Source organism: Myxine glutinosa, chromosome 11 (assembly GCF_964187855.1).
Source record: "Myxine glutinosa chromosome 11, kmMyxGlut1.1, whole genome shotgun sequence".
Taxonomy (NCBI): Eukaryota; Metazoa; Chordata; class Myxini; order Myxiniformes; family Myxinidae; genus Myxine; species Myxine glutinosa.
Genome location: NC_136271.1, coordinates 121,736,764 through 121,756,602, shown reverse-complemented (window position 1 = coordinate 121,756,602; position 19,839 = coordinate 121,736,764). Strand labels below are relative to the sequence as shown.

General features: G+C 42.6%; 1 protein-coding gene across 2 annotated transcripts in view; it reads right to left on the bottom strand.

Annotated features, from left to right (window-relative positions):
- The window catches only part of LOC137436918 (rho-associated protein kinase 2), a 141,809-nt gene that overhangs the window by 11,040 nt on the left and 110,930 nt on the right, over positions 1 to 19,839 (bottom strand). For both annotated transcript variants that reach the window (XM_068131147.2, XM_068131148.2), the window contains exons 26-33: positions 16,991 to 17,084; positions 16,759 to 16,853; positions 16,399 to 16,587; positions 10,225 to 10,390; positions 9,467 to 9,531; positions 5,144 to 5,232; positions 4,866 to 4,944; positions 4,339 to 4,606 (exon numbers count right to left, since the gene is read on the bottom strand). In XM_068131147.2, the coding sequence (XP_067987248.2) occupies positions 4,339 to 4,606; positions 4,866 to 4,944; positions 5,144 to 5,232; positions 9,467 to 9,531; positions 10,225 to 10,390; positions 16,399 to 16,587; positions 16,759 to 16,853; positions 16,991 to 17,084 (1,045 nt within the window). The remainder of the gene's footprint in view (positions 1 to 4,338; positions 4,607 to 4,865; positions 4,945 to 5,143; positions 5,233 to 9,466; positions 9,532 to 10,224; positions 10,391 to 16,398; positions 16,588 to 16,758; positions 16,854 to 16,990; positions 17,085 to 19,839) is intronic.

Here is a 19,839-nt window from a genome sequence, read left to right as displayed (position 1 = left end):
TTATCAAAACAATGCTTCCACACTCTGTTATCAATGTGCTCTCAAAGGAGACTACACTTTCAAAGGAGACTGTGCTCTCAAAGGAGACACAGAAAGGGATCATCAAAAATCCCTCACAAATCTGCATAATTAGTAATTACCCCAAACACACAATGCGAAAAGCAGAGTGAAGCAATTGGTTCGTGTCCGTCCATCTGTCCTATCAGTTTATGATTGAGGAACAACTGATTTAAATTGAACGTTTTATTTTGAAAACAAATCGGAACATTAATAAGAAGACAATCTGTCGTTTTAGCGCACCTTGGCTCTGAATTCGTCCCGAATACGCATGTATAGAGAGGAGTGACATAATATTTTTTCTCCATCTACCTGCCTGGCAGTCGAGCAAAATTGAAAATCATTCCAAACAGGGAACTTACTGTTTTTAAGGACATTATAAATGACACAAACAACAGGCACAATTAACTAATGTAACGTGTTAGACAGGGTGATGTGATAGACACAGTGTAAAGTGGTGGCAAAACCCAGAATTTATTTATTTATACGCCTTTAACCCTCTGGAGTCTACAAGCCGATTCTATCGGCTTCACGCATGCGCCAAAATGTCTACAAGCCGAATTTATCGGCTCTAACCGCATTCAAATTTACCGCGCAATTACCGCCTCCTGGATAGAAGACTCCAGAGGGTTAAACCTCGGTAAGGCATTCTTTAAATTTAACAAGCAAAAGTACTCGGCATTGCTGGGTAACAATGAATCGCTTCCTGACGGGAGGGAATATGATATACGCAATCTGGGTCCATCATCCAGAGCAAATTTTAAAAATAGATCGCAGGTAATCTGATGCAGTGGAGTGACACCGTATCCCATGGAAGTTACACTCACAAACTGCATACGAAGTACCAGGTAATGCTTCTGCAATTTAATAAACCATTCGTGTAAGACAATGACATTATTTTTCTCCTTCACCTGAGCGGCTAGGGTGCCGGCTTAGGATCCTAGGATCCTGGGTTCGAATCCCGGTCAATCGCTGAATTAACGCCAGGGGGGTTGACTCAGCCTGTCATCCTTCCGAGGTCGGCAAATTGAGTACCAGTTCACTGGTAATTCCGTGCTTGTCGTTAAAAAGGCGGCAAAAAGGGTTGGCGTCAGGAAGGGCATCCGGCCGTAAAACATTGCTTCAAAAAGGGGACCGAAAAACAACAACAACCACAGTTCCCGAAAAAGGCCAACCCCCGCTTGCGGGGAAAAATGGCCTCTAAAGGTGGTTCTTCACCTGAGCGTTTTGTTCAGTATCAGTAACACACACGCACACACAGTAACACACACACATAGTAACACACACACATAGTAACACACACACATAGTAACACACACACATAGTAACACACACATAGTAACAACAAAAGCTGAATGCCTCAACTCTGTTTGCCTCAAAATATTGTGCCCCAAATCCATCCCTCTCTGTACCCACTGTACCATCGTACCCAGCTGCTCCTGGACTCTGTATCCTTCTCTCCTGACAAGGTGCAGAGGTTTCTGTCAATCCTAGATTCTGATTCTGCAACTGGACCAGACGGCATCAGCGCACGGGTCTTAAAATCCTGCACTGCCGCTCTTTCACTACCTCTCTCTGTTCTCTTCACCCTCTCTTTTGCTCAAGGTCACCTGCCATCAGCTTGGAAATCAGCCAACATCACCGCTTTACACAACAAATGTGCAAAAACAGATCCGTGCAACTACAGACCAATCCGCCTTCTCCCAATTATCAGCAAAGTCATGGAATCAATCATTGCTTCGGATATCAAATCTTTCCTCTCCTCCAATGGCTTGATCTCTGATCATCAATTTGGTTTCAGACCAGGTCACTCTACTCTGGACATGCTGCTTCTGCTGTCTCAACAATAGATGGAGGTCCTCAATGCCAAACACGAAATTAGAGCCGTCTCCCTTGACATATCACGTGCCTTCGATACGGTATGGCACCCCGCTCTGCTCACCAAACTCTCCTCCTATGGTATCCATGGAAATCTCCATACATGGCTTGCGGACTTCCTCTATAGTCGTAGTCAACGTGTGGCCCTGGATGGGTTTCTCTCATCTCCCCTTCCTGTTCAGGCTGGAGTTCCCCATGGCAGTGTTCTGGGCCCTGTGCTTTTTGTGGTCTTCATCAATGATCTCTCTGACTCTCTGGAAAATCCTCTCTATCTCTTTGCTGATGACTCCACTCTCTGCCGCTCCATTCCTCATCCCTCAGATCGGCAGTCTGCAGCCTCCTCACTCTCTGCAGTCCTGGACAAAATCAGACTGGTCAAACAAGTGGAACATGTCTTTCAATCCTGACAAATCTCACACTCTTACTATGTCTCTCCGAAAAGACCGACTGGACAATCCTCCAATCTACTTTCTGAACAATCCTCTCCAAGAAGTTCTGTCACTCAAGCTTTTGAGTCTCACTATCTGCCATGATCTTTCCTGGGAAAACCACATTTCCAATTTGGCCTCCAAAGCCAGTCGCCGACTGGGCATCATCCGTCGTGCGAAGTCCTTCCTTGGCACACCTGAGCTCCTCACCACATACAAGGCTTTCATCCGCAGCTCAATGGAATACTGTTCTCCCCTCTGGGCTGGTGCTCCTGCTCGTCTTCACGCTGTTGAAACCAAAGCTTTCAGAATCATTGGAATCTCCTGCGATGAAGCTAACTCCGAGGGCCTTTCACTCACTCACCGCAGGCAGGTAGGTGGTCTTTCTCTCTTCTACCGACTCATATCTGGCGTAGCTCCCCCAACTCTATCTGTGCTCTGTCCCCCAAATATTCCTACAGGTCGCACAAGATCTGCCAGTAACCCTCTTCTGGTGAAATTGCCAAAATAAAGACTCTCTGCTCACCTTGACTCCGTCATTCCTCTTTACTCCTGCCTCTGGAACAAACTCCCTCACTCTCTTCAATCCCACTCCTCCCTCCAAGTCTTTAAAACAGCTGTTCACCACCATCTCTTGTCTTCCCCCATCCAAAACTTTGATCTCTTCTACCCCCGTTAATTCACCCCAGATCCACTTTTTTTTGAAATCCCGACTTCTTTCTTTCCTGGAAGTGCTAGCAGTGTCCATGTGTTTTATACCTTAACCCGCCTTCCCATGCCTCCTCCCTCCCACGGATCTTCCGCTGTCCCTGTTCTCTGCTGTTGTGCTTGTGTGCTTCTCTTTCTTTCTCTCTTACACGAGCCTCGATCTTGTATGCAAAAAAAAAAAAAAAAAAAGGTGAAGAATCACTTAATAAATTAAATAATTCTCATATCCGAATCCATATTCAGATCTTCACCAAAATCGAATTGAATCGTCCTTGTCAGACACCCCAACTGGTCCACTAAGTTTCGTCCAAATCCGTCAACAACATTTTGAGATATCCTGCTATGTATCGTTTTTGGCCCTATCTCCCAATGGTGAAGAATCACTTAAAATTTCTAGTCGCCGGATCCGAATCCGGATCTTCACCAAAATCTAATCATTTCGTCCTTGTGACATATGCTACATCTCTGCCAAATTTGTCTCAATCCATCCACAACTTTTTGAGATATTGTGTTCACAAACGAGCAAACAAACGGACAGACAAGCAGACAGACAAGCAGACAGGGGTGAAAACATAACCTCCATCCACCTTTGGTGGCAAAGGTAATAAAAACCTTCAAGGCACCTGCGGCCAATTACTCCCACTATGTAACCACAACTACTGAACATAAAGGGAATTGAGCTCAAGTTGGTGAAGGACCTTTCAATTTGTACACACTATGGCTGCCCTCGTCCATTTTTTATTCTTCAAAAAATCAGGACAGGCCTCACAGGCTTCTACTGGTAGTATAGATAGAGGCTGCTTAGCAACAAAAAGCAGGCCAAGTTACATTTTAAACTGGAGAGGTCTTTGATATTTATGTTTGCAGATACAAAACAGTTTTGGTTAATTAGTGGGAGTAATTGGCCACAGCTGCCTTAATGGGTGAGAAACATGATTGGCGTCGAGTTCCATTCATCCCTTTGCTTATTGCATCCCATGTTGTTCCACTGCCCAACTGTCAGCATGTTGCCTTTTACCCTCTGTCACCATGCTCTTCTATAAGCCTATATTTTGAGGGGTGAAGGGAAGACAACACACAAAATCTGTCCAAAGTAGCTCCAATCAGTAAAACCTACAGCATGCTCCAACTGGAAATGGACAACTGCAAATAGATCCTGATATTGGATCTCAAGCATCACAGTTTGATGAAGAGAGTAAAGTTTTGTTAGCAAATTCTAGTCAGCACAACTAACTAGTGCAAACCGGTGAGCAGCGGCAAATATAACCTTTGCATGGAGGCAGTTTGTCCTCCCCACGGCCAAAGTGGTCTTTGTGGCACTTAAATTGGCATCTGCGGCACTCATAGGCCGCAGGCGGCTTGAATACGTTCCACAGTGGGCGGCTGCAAACTTCGCAGCCCGTTGGGAAGTGGTAAAGGTTAGGCACAAATTCGTGGCCCTTGTGCACGAGGCAGTTAGAATTCTCCATAAGATTCTGTGACTCTGTGACAAACTCCAAGTCCTTCCTGCTCTCACCTTCGTTCGCATACAGGATCTGCCCGGCACATCAGGAAACATCAGCCACAGGCTCGGAATTAAAATGAAGTCTCATTGAGCTGAAGGAAAGCATCAAGTGCATGGAATAATATGGAAGCCAAGCTGACGTGACATGTTCAAATATTGTATTTACACCAAAAACAGGCAACCAGAACTGTATACGTTTTACACCAATGACAACAATAGAGATAAAGTTACACAAACAAATTATATCACAGGCGAAACGACAAATCAATCAGCAAAGAACCATTGCTCACCTGAAAAATCTTTGGGATATCCACAAGCTCAGCTCTGTAAACATCGCTCTGGGTGACGGGTCTTACATGGAAAAGCTTTCTGTCACACCATAGCCAAACCAACAGAAAATAAGTCATTTGCTAAACAGAGGAAGTAGGTTTAAATAACTTGGTAAAATAGTTCACAGCGTAGGGGAGAAGAGATGGTGACAATTCAGAAATAAAAGACCACCAAGGATCATGTTTTGCATGAAAGTAACAATTGATTCACGGATGTGAAAGGACCTGGCGACACTTACTCGATGTCAAGGACCATGCATGGAGCGGAATGCTCTTTGTCATTCTCATCATTGTAAAAAAGAATTTTTCTGCTGCTGACAACCACATACTGGAAAACACAAAACAACCAAATTTAAGCCACGCAGATCGACTCGAGTGAGACACGGTTCATTTGACTTTAGAAACAATTTCATGTAGCTTTTTTATTACAGTGCAAAAACATACACGTTTGACGAGCCATGTCAGCCTTCCATCAAAAATTTTATGAAATAAAACATGATCTGAATGGAGATACCAATTGAGAAGGGGAAAATTAGGTAGGGGGGGGGGGTGTCAGAAGAAAGGGGTTGGGGTTAAAGGAAGGGGTAGAGAATAATTAAAAAATTACATAGGAGTGAGAAGAGCGATCGAGAATAATCAATGACCCTGTACTCCATTGTCATGAACCTTATGAGCCCGTGTTTCATCACGAACCCCTTAAAGAGCCCTGAGTTTTATCATCACAAACCCCTTAAAGAGCTTGAGTTTTATCACCATAAACCCTTCAGAGCCTCAGCTTATAATCACAAACCCCTTAAAGAGCCTGAGTTTACCATCACAAACCCCTTAAAGAGCCTGAGTTTATCATCACACCCCCTTAAAGAGCCTCAGTTTATCATCACAAACCCATTAAAGACCCTCAGTTTATCATCACAAACCCATTAACGAGCCTGAGTTTTATTATAACAAACCTATTAAAGAGCCTGAATTTTAACATCACAAACCCATTAAAGAGTCTGAATTTTATCATCACAACCCCTTAAAGAGCCTAAATTTTAACATCTCAACCTCTGAAAGAGCCTCAGTTTTATCATCACAACCTCTTAAAGAGCCTCAGTTTATCATCGTAACCCCTAACCCCTTAAAGAGCCTGAGTTTTATCATCACAACCCCTTAAAGAGCCTGAGTTTTATCATCACAACCCCTTCAAGAGCCTCAGTTCATCATCACAACCCCTCAGAAAGCCTCAGGTTATCATCAAAAACCCCTTAAAGAGCCTCACTTTATCATCACAAACCCCTTAAAGAACCTAAATTTATCATCACAACCCCTTCAAGAGCCTCAGTTCATCATCACAACCCCTCAGAAAGCCTCAGGTTATCATCAAAAACCCCTTAAAGAGCCTCACTTTATCATCACAAACCCCTTAAAGAGCCTAAATTTATCATCACAACCCCTTCAAGAGCCTCAGTTCATCATCACAACCCCTCAGAAAGCCTCAGGTTATCATCAAAAACCCCTTAAAGAGCCTCACTTTATCATCACAACCCCCTTAAAGAGCCTAAATTTATAATCACAACCCCTTCAAGAGCCTCAGGTTATCATCACAACCCCTTAAAGAGGCTGAGTTTTATCATCACAAACCCCTTAAAGAGCCTGAGTTTTATCATCACAACCCCTTAAAGAACCCGAGTTTTATCATCATGAACCTCTTAAAGAGCCTGAGTTTTATCACCAAAATCTTATCATTTCATCCTTGTCACATACTCAACCTCTCCACCAAATTTCGCCCGAATCAGTCCACAACTTTTTGAGATATGCTGTTCAAAAAAGACAGACAAACAGACAGACAACCAAACAGCCAGGGGTGAAAACATAACCTCCATCCACCTTCGGTGGCATAGGTAACACAAATAAAAATGTCTAATATTGGATGGCTTGTGAGTGCTTCCATCTCAACCCCTGGCTCATGATTTTGGAAACACATACAAATTTAAATTCCAAGTAGCATATGTGTTAGTACTTTGTCTCGTTTATTACCTCCACCACCGAACAAGTGTTGAACTGTGAAGAAGATATCTCAAAAAGTTGTGTACGGATTCAGATGAAACTTGGTGGAGAGGTTGCGTATGTGACAAGGAAGACTTGATTAAATTTTGGTGAAGATCTGAATCCGGATCCGGATCAGAGAATTTTTAAAGTAATTCTTCACCATTGAGTGATAGGGCTAAAACTTATATGTAGCAAGGTATCTCAAAAGGTTGTGGATGGATTTGGATACTACATACTATAATGCTACAATATCTCATACTTGGTTTAGTATTATTTGTTGTTGTACATGGGCCGTACGTATTCATCCACAGTGAACGCCTGCACAGAGTGATTGGGCTGACGGCATCTCCATGCTTCAGTCCAACATGGAGGCCATCTACCACGCCCTGGAACCTACATCAGCAAACGAGGTTGCTTCTTCCAGTTGGCATGGCCTGCTGCGGTTCCTGCTGTTCCACAACGACGGTATCGCTCTACCAGCTGCAGGGAAAGGACGAGACCTGGGAATGGACTGGGGTAAGACTTTATCTGTATAATCATGCATTTGCCCTCCACATCAAGACCCTCACAGCTATCTCCAGTACAAGCCATACACCGCGCTCTGACTGTGCCAGTGGTCAGAGCTTCCCCGCCGGAGTGACTTTCAGCTCCAGCTCACACCGAGGCAGCACAATGTGGTGGCAGACCTGCTTTTCAGCTCCGTTGGCACCCTGGCTTCTACCAGCTGCTTTGACAGTGGGGAGCATGACCTCATTCAGCAGCTTCACCAGGTGCCTGATCATTCAGATAAAAGAGCAGTGCAACTGTCAGGATTGCCGATGACGGGCGAGATCTCAATGGAGAGGCAGTCTATGACGTAAAGACATGTCGCTACTACGCACCCAGAGGACGTCTGGTGATGACAGGCCCATCAAAAATGTAGCCATGAGAATGGTGTATTGTATGCCATGAGTAAATTGAAAAGATACTTTTAATTAAAAAAAAAAAAAAAGGCCGTTGACCGAAGTACAAGGTCCGTTACGATGAAATCTCAAGCAGGTTGGTGGCCCCTGTGTTTTTCTTCTTCACTGCCTCTCCTCCGGTCTTGCTCTCTTTGTCTCTGACCATCAGCTTTGTCGATTTCAAGCAATTGGTGCACCACAATCTTATGTCTTCCCCTATCGTTACACACAATCTTTATTGCTCCCATTAACCGTTCTGAACCTAACCCTCTTACATGCAGGTGACAGTATTTCCTCTCCTCTTCTTTCTGCAATTATACTGTATGTTCATGACCTTGCTTATTGCATCCAACTGTTTCTCCACTGGCCCACTTTCAATTCATACCCCTTGCTCTTTCACGAACCTATATTTTGTAAAGAACTAGTTCAATGCGACTGCGTTGCCAATATGCCTCCGCATAGTTCCTGCCTGTGACAATGGGTAGATGCCCTCGTTGACTGTCCTAAAAATAAACAAGTCTGATTTAAATCCCTTCAGCTGTTTTCAAGTATCACATTTTTACCAGACATGACGGATTTCACATCAATCGGTAAAGCCGTTTTGGAGAAGGGTTTAAAATATATATATATATATATCGCCTTTCAAGCTAATATGGATGCCAAACCACGTGACATGTGACATCAAAAATGTTGTCTGCATATGTATGGGCAGGGGATCACGTTTGTGAAGTTTCAGGTTGATCAGATAAGGTTCGTTTTTCCATCCAAGATGGCTGCCAAATCACGTGAACTACGACATGATCGTTTTCAAACTACAAGTAGCAGTGGTATTAGATGGCATTTGTAAAGTTTTGCATCGATAGGGTAAGCAGTTTCTGAGATGTCATTATTTAATATTTTCCTTCAATCCAATATGGCTGCCACACAATATGACTGATGACGTTTTCACAATCAACTTTTAATTGCCATGCCCCGTCGATGACACACAAAATTTCGAGTCGATTGCTTCGGTGGTTTGGGAGAATGTTTATTTTGAAGATTTTAGGTTAAATCCAATATGGTTGCCAAACCATGTGACCTATGATGTCATAAATTTAATATTTCAACATAAATGGGTCACAGATCATGTCATGCAATTTAAGATTTTTAGGATAAGGCATTCAATTAAAATATTTATGGCTGGTATACCACTTCAATTATGTCATCATTATCATGCTTTTGTTTCCCATTGAGTACTTGACAGTGTGCCGAGTTTCAAATGTTTCCATTGCGCGGTTTCCGAGAAATAATATTTCAATTATTTGCGTTGAATCTAAGATTACTGCCAAAGCACGTGACCTATGACGTCACAATTATAATAAAACTAATTGCAGTGATAATTCTACATCGGTGTTGCTCCTACCCTGAAAGTTTTGTCTCAATCGGCCATGTGTTTGCTGAGAAAATCGAGGTTTAGCCCATACGAATGGAAGGACGGACGTACGGACGGACTGACAACCTGAAAACATGCTTCCGGGCACCTTCAGGGGCGGAGGCATAAAACAAAAATACACTTTATCGAAGCAATCCTTGCCACTATTTGTTTGTTACCTGCTTCTTCCATCCAAATCGTTTCACGTGCTTGTTTGGAATGGAAAGCCAACCTTCGAGCCTCTCTGCAAAAACACACACACATATACACATACACGCTGGGAATGAGGTATTCGACCTTGATCACGCTCATCTCTTAATATGCCTCCACTAGGTGCTATGGTCTCATTCAATATGTGTGGGCACCAATAGTAAGGGCAAGCAATGGCAGAGTCGTTAAGGAGTCTTGACAAAACAGACGTTTGCTCCAAAAACAACACACAAACAAAGTTGTGCCACAAAAGGAACTCTGGTGAAGAAAGCAAATGTATTCCTTTTGGTCACACAGCGATCACCTCGGTCACTGGAGCCTTCCTCATTATCCGCACATTTAGGTTTTCCAGAACTACTCTCGGCATCCATCGGAACATGTGGTGTGTCTGGTGAGTCGGTTTCCAACCAAGGCTTGGTGCTGATGTGAACATCTGAGCTTTTGCAGTGATAAGAGTAGGACATTGACTCCGATAATTGAACTTGTGCGATTTGTACTGAATGGTAGGAAGCACGTACGGACAAAAGGAAGGAAAGGAGGAGGAAAAAAGCAAGAAAAGACAGGTAGAACAGAATAGGCCTATATTTAGATAAATGACCTCACAAATACAACCAAGATGCTGCGAAAACGAAAGACTGGGTGCTATACATAAGGAAAGATACCATATTGTGCATATTAAATCAAGATGTCTTTGAATTGCCATTACAATAGGAAAGAATAATTTTACCAGGAAATCCATCATCCGTGTCCACGTCGCTATGGCCACTGAAGTTCGTTGAGTCAAGGCCTTGCTGCAGCGACAGCATGTGCAACCGCAGATGCTCAATGTCCGAGTCTTTGCTGTCCAAGGTCATCTGAAGTTCTACCATGGCTGTGCCTTCTTCTGCTATTTGCTACAAAACAACAAGGATGTTTATATTCAACAACGCAAACGGCCTCAATTATTCCGACAATTTTGGATTCATATTTTTCCATCAAAAGCAAAGATGATGACTCCCATTTGTTCTAAGCACTCAAAATGAAAGAAAAACACTCAAATGTTCAAAGGTAGCTCTCTTTTTTTTTTTTTCTTCTTCAATAAAAGATCAAGGCTCATGGAAGAGCGAGGTGACAGAGAGTAAAAGGGCAATGTACAGAGAGTAAGGCAGTGTGGCAACAGGTGGACACAACAAGCAAGAGAATGAATAAACGGGAAAAGAGGAAAGAGGAGGAAGGAAACATAGTAACCTGCAAGTAAGAGAGTAGGTAGAGTTAATAACCACAGGTTATTAGGTAGAGTTAATTATTAGGTAGAGTTAATTATTAGGTAGAGTTAATTATTAGGTAGAGCTAATAACCACAGGCAGGGATGGGGGTTGGAGGTACACCACTTCCTTGAAGGCCTGGAAGGAAGAGTGGAATTGAATGGTTTTGTTGCTCTGTGGTATTAACGAGAGCTGTGCATGTCCGTGTATTCTGCTAAACGTGTACACGGCCTGTTCGTTGATCATACACAAATGTAAAAGTTTAAATCTCCCAAGTCAATAAGCCTAATCTGGACCGTAGATTTGTCTGCACCTCCACACCCCCATACTTGCACTATTTTCTAGTCCAAGCATTTGACAACTTTAGCCCAACTCTGTCGCTCGGGTAGTTGCGGAGTTGTTTTAGTGAAAATGAGAGATTCAGGGAGGTGGAACATGGTCCCCTTTTAGGGGGAGATACGACCCTGAAGAGCACAACTTAAGGTTAGGGCATGGTCCCGATGCCTTCTGGCGAGTTTGGAATGGATCCGATGTTGGTTTCTGAGAAGATGTTTGAATGAAATACCAATACAGTCGTAGCCAAACATATAGACACCCTTGCACTTTTTTCAAATAACTCACAATTGACTCGAACCAAAAGTGGAAATTGACTAAAGTATGTGGTCCCCACAATTCTTTATTTCACTGTTAATATTACAGAACCTTTGTTTTTTATTCAGAACTAAAGATATCCTTTTAAATTAGAAAATAAAAATAAATGGCATTGACAAAATTATTGACACCAGAGACTTAATATTTGGTAGCACAGCCTTTGGACAAAATAACTGCAGTCAAGTGCTTCCTATAGCCATGAATGAGCTTCCTACACCTCTCTACTGGCAGTTTGGCCCACTCTTCTTGTGTAAATTGCTCCAGTTCTCCCGGATTTGAAGGGTGCCTTCTCCCAACTGCTGTTTTCAGATTTCCCCACAGGTGTTCAATGGGATTTAGATCTGGACTCATTGCTGGCCACTTCAGAACAGTCCAGCGTTTTATCTTGAACCATTCATAGGTGCTTTTTGAAGTGTGTTTGAGGTCATTGTCCTGCTGCAAGACCCATGACCTTCGACGGAGACAAAGCTTTCTGACACTGGGTTGAACATTGTGCTCCAAAATGCCTTGGTAATCTCCTGATTTCATGATGCCATGCACACATTCAAGGCATCCAGTGCCAGAGGCAGCACAGCAACCCCAAAACATCACTGAACCTCCTCCATGTTTGACTGCAGGGAAGGTGTTCTTTTCTTTGAAGGCTTCATTTTGTTTTCTGTAAACACAGAGATGACGTGCTTTACCAAAAAGCTCAAATTTGGTCTCATCTGTCTGCAGGATATTCTCCCAGAAGGATTTTGGCTTGTTCAGGTGTGTTTTAGACAACTCCAGTCTGGCTTTCTTATGTCTCTCTCTTAGCAGTAGGGTCCTCCTGGCTCTCCTACCATAGAACCCCCTTTCATTGAGTTGGCGACAGACGGTGCGAGATGAAACGGTCGTACCTTGTGTCTGAAAGTCAGCTTCAATCTGTTTGGTAGTTGATCGAGGTGCTTTCTCCACCATTCGAACAATCCTTCGCTGTAATCTTCGAATACGTTTTCTCTTGTGGTCACGTCCAGGGAGGTTGGCTACAGTGCCATGGGCCTTAAACTTCCTGATAACATTGCGTACGGTCAATACAGGAACATCAAGATCTCTGGAGATGGACTTATAGCCTTAAGAATGTCCATGCTTGGCTACAATCTTGTGTCCGACCTCCTCAGACAATTAACTGGTTTACTTTATTTTCTCCATGCTCATTGCGATGCAACCAGTGACACAAAACAGCAGAATGGCTCCTTTTCTCTATTCAAATTGGTTGAATGAGTGATTTTTATATTGCAGGCACCTGCAACTCACCAGAGGTGAGTTCATTTCCAAAGCAAAGGAAAATCACCTGCTTGAAATCTAATTATTTCTAACAACTTCGAAAAGGTGCCAATAATATTGTCGTCCATTTTAGGATTTCTGTGTGGAATAAGATAAGATTTAGTAATTTTTTCAGCTTTTTTGTTTTGTTCCACTGCAAACCAAAGAAATACATGTGTGGATACCAAAATATTTTTTGTATTTCAACAATTTTCTGGAAGAAATGGTGCATTATTTGAAAAAAGTGCAAGGGTGCCAATATTTTTGGCCACTATCGTATTTGTGGCAAACCCCTCTTTCAGCCCCTCTATAGGGGGCGCATCCGGATGGGGAGCGCAACCCCATGAGCTTGTTAGCAACGCAATCCTCATGCAATTGGCTAATATTATGAGTTGTCCATACCAGGAACCATCAGCGATCTCCGATCGCTGCCCTAGAGTTTCTTTGTTATCTCCAGCACTAAAGATGGAGGGAGGATATGTTTTCACCCCAATCTGTCTGTTTGTGAACAGGATCTCTCCAAAAGTTGTGGACGGATTCAGACTAAATTCAGTGGAGAGGTTGGGTGTGTGACAAGGAATAATTGATTCAATTTTAGTGAAGATTCAAATCCGGGAGATGGGATGGGAGGGGAAGTGAAAAGTGCATTAATCTCAACGTTGCCCAGGTAAAAAAGGGAAATTGTAATACTCGCAGCAAACCACCAAACCAAGAGGGAGTGGGAAGAGGAAGTGGGAAGAGGAAGCGCGAGAGGGAGCGGAGGAGGGAGAGGGAGAGAAAGAGATAGAGAAATGACGTTTATTTTTTTTTGTTTTTTATATATATATATATATATATATATATATATATATATATACTATATTTAGAGCATATATATATATTTAGAGCATATATATATATAAATATATATATATATATATATATATATATATATATATATATGTTTATATATAAAAAGATATTTCAAAAAGTTGTTGACGACTTGTGACAAAACTAGGTGGATGAGTTGGTTAGGTAACAAGGACAAGCCGATTACATTTTGGTTCAGGTCCGGATCCAGATCTGGTTCATCAGTGGGATACAAAACGTAAACTGTTCAGTCTGGCGGAGTATGCTCTCTGCCGAGTGCCGTTATCGTTTGGTTTGTACTGCACTATTCTCTAATCAAAGCATTTCTCAACCTTACTCCTCCTAATGAATATACATTCTTTTTCTGACGGTAGGTTGTTGTTTCTTTGTCTGTTTTAGTTATGTAAATGGCACATCAAGTAACAAAAACAAAGGTTACAAAAATAAGTTAAGTAGAATAGGGGTGATGAGAATGAGATCATCTGAGAACTACTAGAGGGTGACTAGCAACAAAACGTGTACACGTTTACCGGTTTTTGGAAACGCCTATAATTCTTTCCATGAACACATCGTGTGTCATACATGGTCACAGTCTTAGCTATTACACCATTGGATCTTCTTCTCCTGGAACCTCCATTTACCTTAACAGGGGGTCACAATTTGGCAAAGGCCATCAACCCCTTCTTGAACCCTACTCATGTTTTAGCAACATGTTAACAGTAGTGTTTCACAAGTTTTTGGCTGCCTAACATAATTTTACAAGTACGGTAATGCAAATTGTAGCCCAACTGATCAACAACGACTGATGACTTGCACTTCCATCAATCGACGGTGCGAGTGTGTGTGCTTGAGAAGAGGGAATTGATGCACTTGATGCAGAGTGCTTCAGACAGGAAAAAAAAAAAAAGGAAATATGGAGCGTCAGAGGAGATTCTGTTGAAACCCTGTCTGTTGAAACCCTGGAAACGTCAGAGGAAACCCTGGTGTTGGGCTAGCGGCTAGGCTAGGGTGTCAGCTTAGGATCCTAGGATCCTGGGTTCAAATCCCGGTCGATCGCTGAATTAACGCCAGGGGGGTTGACTCAGCCTGTCATCCTTCCGAGGTCGGCTAATTGAGGACCAGTTCACTTGTAATTCCCTGTTTGTCGTTAAAGGCGGCAAAAAGGGTTGGCGTCAGGAAGGGCATCCGGCCGTAAAACATTGCTTCAAAAAGGGGACCGAAAAACAACAACAACCACGGTTCCCGAAAAAGGCCAACCCCCGCTTGCGGGGAAAAATGGCCTCTAAAGGTGGTTTTTTTTTTTTTTTTTTAGAGGAGATTCTGTCTTTCACCGTATCAAGAAGCCATATTTGACCAGAATATTTTCATTCAATGCAAATTCATTATTACTGAGCAGACAACATTACATAGATGTATCAGATAATTGTAGCTTTGTAATTTTTGATGTAGCTTTGATGTATCAGGTTGCTTTGAATCTACTGAGAAACGGTTAGATAAGGTGACTGCATATTGTGAAATTAGCCGCTCACTCTACATCACCCAACGCCTCATTGAGAAAAATCAACAATCTGTGTAGCCAGTTGTCACATTTACGTGATTCGCACGAGTTCAAGCAGTTTGAAAAGAAAAAAAATACCCAACAGCAAATGCAAGTAAACATTAAATCTGATAACAGAAGAGATGTAACCAGAAGAATATGGAAGAGTGGCTTTCTTTCCCAGTTTGACTCAATCTTTAATGTGCAGTTTTAGATTCCAAATCCTGATTGATGTTGAAAAACACTTCAAATGGGCCAAGTTGGATCTCCAAAAAAATCTCCAATTTTTATCCGACTTGAAATTTGAGCAGGGATTGCATATTGGGACACTGAAGCCTATTTCTTTTGCGGTCAAAAGGTCAAGGTCGCTGAAAAGTTTCCTTTTTTTTTTAGAAGAAGAAGACCGGATACAAAGCGGTTGCTTTGGGCTTTGCATTTACTTTTACTTTACCTAAAAGGTCAACACAACAGATAAGGTGAGTGACCGGTGGACTTGGTGTCCTGAGACACCCGTATGTTTTACGTCCACAGAAACATATTCCCAAAGAGGATGACAGGGTCAATAGATTGCCCAACTCTTGGAGGACAACTATCGGGGATGCCTCTTCAGGGTGGTTGTACCACCCTCCCCAATGCAAGTTGGGGGCCAAATCTTCCCCATTCTTCCCTGATGCCTGGATTCATCAGTGCAGTGCGGTCATGGCCAGAGTGCCGATCGGTCTGACAAATCCCTTCTGTAAACTATATTGCATCTCACATTCTGTTTGATGGTTTCATTGTAGCATTTTGTTATTCCTGCACAAATTGTAATATTCGGCTTCACACTTTCAATTCATTCCATTGACCAGGATTCTTCTGTTATGGACATTCAACTAAAATTGTCTAACTCACGGATGAGAGAGTTAGCGGTTGTCCATGCAAGTTGTTACACTCGACATCACTTATGGTTCTCTGTATTAGAGGATCATAATCAATGAGTTGCATTTATGAATGCAACAAGACTAGTGATTGAAATTAGATGAGCAGCTGAGATTTGAACTTCATGGATGTCATGGATTTGAACTATATTTGTGTTCCGCAGCATATAAAATAACCAAAAATAAATTAAGAAATTGTTCGTTTTATTTCTGGCCCAAACTGTTGTTTTATCACAAAGTGGTCTTGAGTGACAGAGAAGGATGCATTCTTTTGTTGTAGATATGAACGCTCAAGCCCCAATCCCACAACTAAATCACCAACCAATTGCGCCATCCGCCCACACTGATTTTTCAGCCCCAGCACTTCCTACTTTTCATTTCCCGGATCCATGTCTGTATAATGGTATTGACCATACCGCATGCATTTCATTCATGTCACGTTGGTATTTGACGACCATCTTAGTAAACTTGTCCTTTTCACTGTTCAGTTCCAGCTGCAGTTTCCGATTTTGCTTTTCCTTCTGCCGAAGGTCATTCATATTGCTGTTCTTGCGATCAATCCTCACATCCTTGCGGCAAAAGACCTCTGCGAGCTTGTTCACCGCCTGCAAACACGATGATGGGGACTCAACATGGTTTTATACTCGTAGTAATCTCACGAGAAAGCACTTATGACGTACAAGGTCATGTTTGCAATGTTGAATGCATTAAAAGCAGTAAAACACAGTTTGATTTTTTTTAAATGATAAAAAATATATATACATAAAAAGATCTACCTGCGTTTTCAGGGTCCGTTCAATCTGCAACTGTTTCTCGTATTGCACTTTAATCTGCATCACTGACTTGGCGTCTTCCTCTAGGAGTTGAATTTCTGTCAAAAAATCCAGAATGTTGTGCGCAAGATATAATGGAGCCTTTACTGAGATAAGTCGAGCACGACCCATACCGGAATCAGAGAAAATGTTAAATCATTGCACGATCTTCAAGTTATATGATGGGGTCGCTTACCTTGATTTTTGGCCATCAGAAGATTGTTTCGTTCCTCCTCCTCAGATAGTTCCTTTGCGAGTTTTTCTTCAAAGGTCTTCTTTTCATTTTGTAGCTGCAGAGGGAGAAAAATTGCATTATAATCACAAAAATAGCCCCTGGGAGGCTGACAACCATTTCCCCATGGTTTCTGGGAAGATTTTAAAATAAACTAGAACTGCTGCCACTTTATAACTGCTGGCAGTGATGACCAGTTTCCTCCACCATCCCACTTTGATACAACCCCGCTTTCATCAGACATGCATGACACATGACATATATATATATAAAAAACACAGTTTGTGTGTGTGTGTGTGTGTGTGTGTGTGTGTGTGTGTGTGTGTGTGTGTGTGTGTGTGTGTGTGTGTGTAATGTTACCGATAGACTCCTAAACGGAGAGGCTCACGTACTTGATATTTGGCATAGACATGGCCATTGAGCTTGGGAAGAACATGGCCGACCTAAAAAAAATTATTTCATAATATTTTTTTACCATATTTTTACCTCAGCGCATTTCAGCGAGGAATATTATGCACGGAATCTGACGCTCGGCTCAGGCAGAGCAGCGCGCTGATTCACTCAGAGCGATCACGTGATGTTCCTTGCCGCCATTAACTCAGTTACGCGTTCGCACGTATTTCAGAGCGAAAAGCGATTGCGTTTTTTCACATTTCAGCGAGGAACATTGCCATTCACACCACATAGGTTTTTTTTTCTTTCATCTGTAGATCCATATTTTTTTTCAGCGAGGAATATTATACACGGAATCTGAATCGGTGGCAGAGCAGTGCGCTGATTCGCTCATTCGCGCTCATTGATGACGATCACGATCACGTGATGACGTGATCACGAATGATGTTCGTGACGCGATCACGTGATGTTCCTTGCCGCCATAAACTCACAGCAAGTAGCATAGATTTTAGCATGATTAGCATTTAGCATGATTTAGCATAGATAGTAGCATGTTTCACATAGATTTTTTTTCAGCAAGGAATATTATACACGGATTCTGACCGGTGGCAAAGCAGCACGCTGATTCGCTCAGAGCGATCACGTGATCACGTGATGTTCCATCCCCGCCGCCAGTTGGCTTCACTTTTCACGGAGTATGAGCGTTCTATATATTTTCAATTCAGTGCGCCCGACTCGCTCACGTACTTGATTTGTGGCATAGACATGGCCATTGGGCCTTCACGGTGTAATTTGTGCGAGGGAGGAGGGGGAGGGGGAGGGATTAGTAGCAGAAGCAGAAGCCCCCGTCCTCCGAGCGTCAGAGCTTCCGTCCTCCCCTCCCCCTTCCTTCCCCCTCCATCCTACCCCCTCCCCTTCTCCCCTCCCCCTCCCTTTTTCCCCCTCCCCCTCCCTTTTCCCCCTCCCCCCTACCCCTCCCACCTCCCTTCCTTTCCTCCCCTCTTCTCCTCCCTTCCCCCCTCCCCCTCCCTCCCCCCCCTCTCCTCCCCTCCCCCCCGTTCACCTCCCCTCCCCTTCCCCGCCCGGCAATGCCGGGTACTTCTGCTAGTCCTCTATATAAAACTGAACTTAGTATTGTATTTTAAACCTTTTTTTTTTTTTAATGAGGGTTATTTTGGGTCTTTTGAGTCCTCGTGGGTCCTTTGGCTCTTTTGGCTCATTGGGGTCTTTTGGGTCCTCGGGTTCTTTATCGTATTTAAGGGTCTTTGGGGTATTTTGGGGTCTTGGTGGTCTTAAAGGTTCTTCAAAGATCTAATGGGTCTTAGCAGTCCAAAGCGTCGAAAGGTACATTTCGATAGTACATAATTAACAGACGTACGTAATTAATAGAGAGCATGCCACTGACTTCAACAGCACATCATTAATGGATATACTGAAAAGTCAAATGGCTGGAGAAGATAATAATGTAGAGTTTCTTCTTCTTCAAACAATAACAACATCTGGCTGCAAAACCGTACGACCAATCAGGTTGAAATTTTAATACAAGTATTCCGTTTAACGACTTCTACTTTACTGTGAAGTTTCACATCAGTCAATGAAGCGGTTCAAAAGATATAATTTTTTTAAATAATTTTTGTTCAATCTAATATGACTGTCAAACCATGTGACCTAGGAATTATTCAAGGACATGGCATGGCCCAAGCCCAAGCCCATGGCCCAGGCCATGGGAACATACGAGTGAAGTTCCCACTCGATTTGTTCAGCAGTTCTGGAGGAGTGGTTTTTAAAACGTTTATTCTTTCAAAAAGCATAGCTCCCAAACCATGTGACCTATGACATCATGGTCAAGGAACTTCTTGTTCGTCATGGGTATGCGGTCATGCTTGTAAAGTTTCCTCTCGATCTGTTCAACCGTTTCAGAGAAAAGTTTTTAGTGGTTTTTAAGGCATTTGTGTTTAAAAAAAGATGGCGACTTAACCATGTGACCGATGACGTCATTTTTTCTTTTTTCTCCACTAATTTATCCCGAGATGACAAGAAATTTCATCCTGATCGGATGAAGTTTCGTACTTGTCGAAGTATGACGTCATAATGGAGGCACCTACGACATCTTTAACATATGTTATTCTCCATGGAGAGTTCTTTACAATGAGCCATGTCTCAATTGTTTCTACGTAGCGCTTTTGGAGATATAGAGGTGCAAAGTTTTCGGTTTTTCCAAGATGGTGCCCATGCCACATGAGCTATGACGTCATAATTACCATTTTAAAAATTCCACAGAAGTCGCTGCTCCTATGGTGAAAATTTCCTGTCAATCGGACCAACGATTGCAGAGAAAATGCTTTTCAAAGGGAATAAACCTGAAAAATCGCAGTGGAAGAATCAGTCACATGGCCTAAGATAAATATATCGTTTCTTCT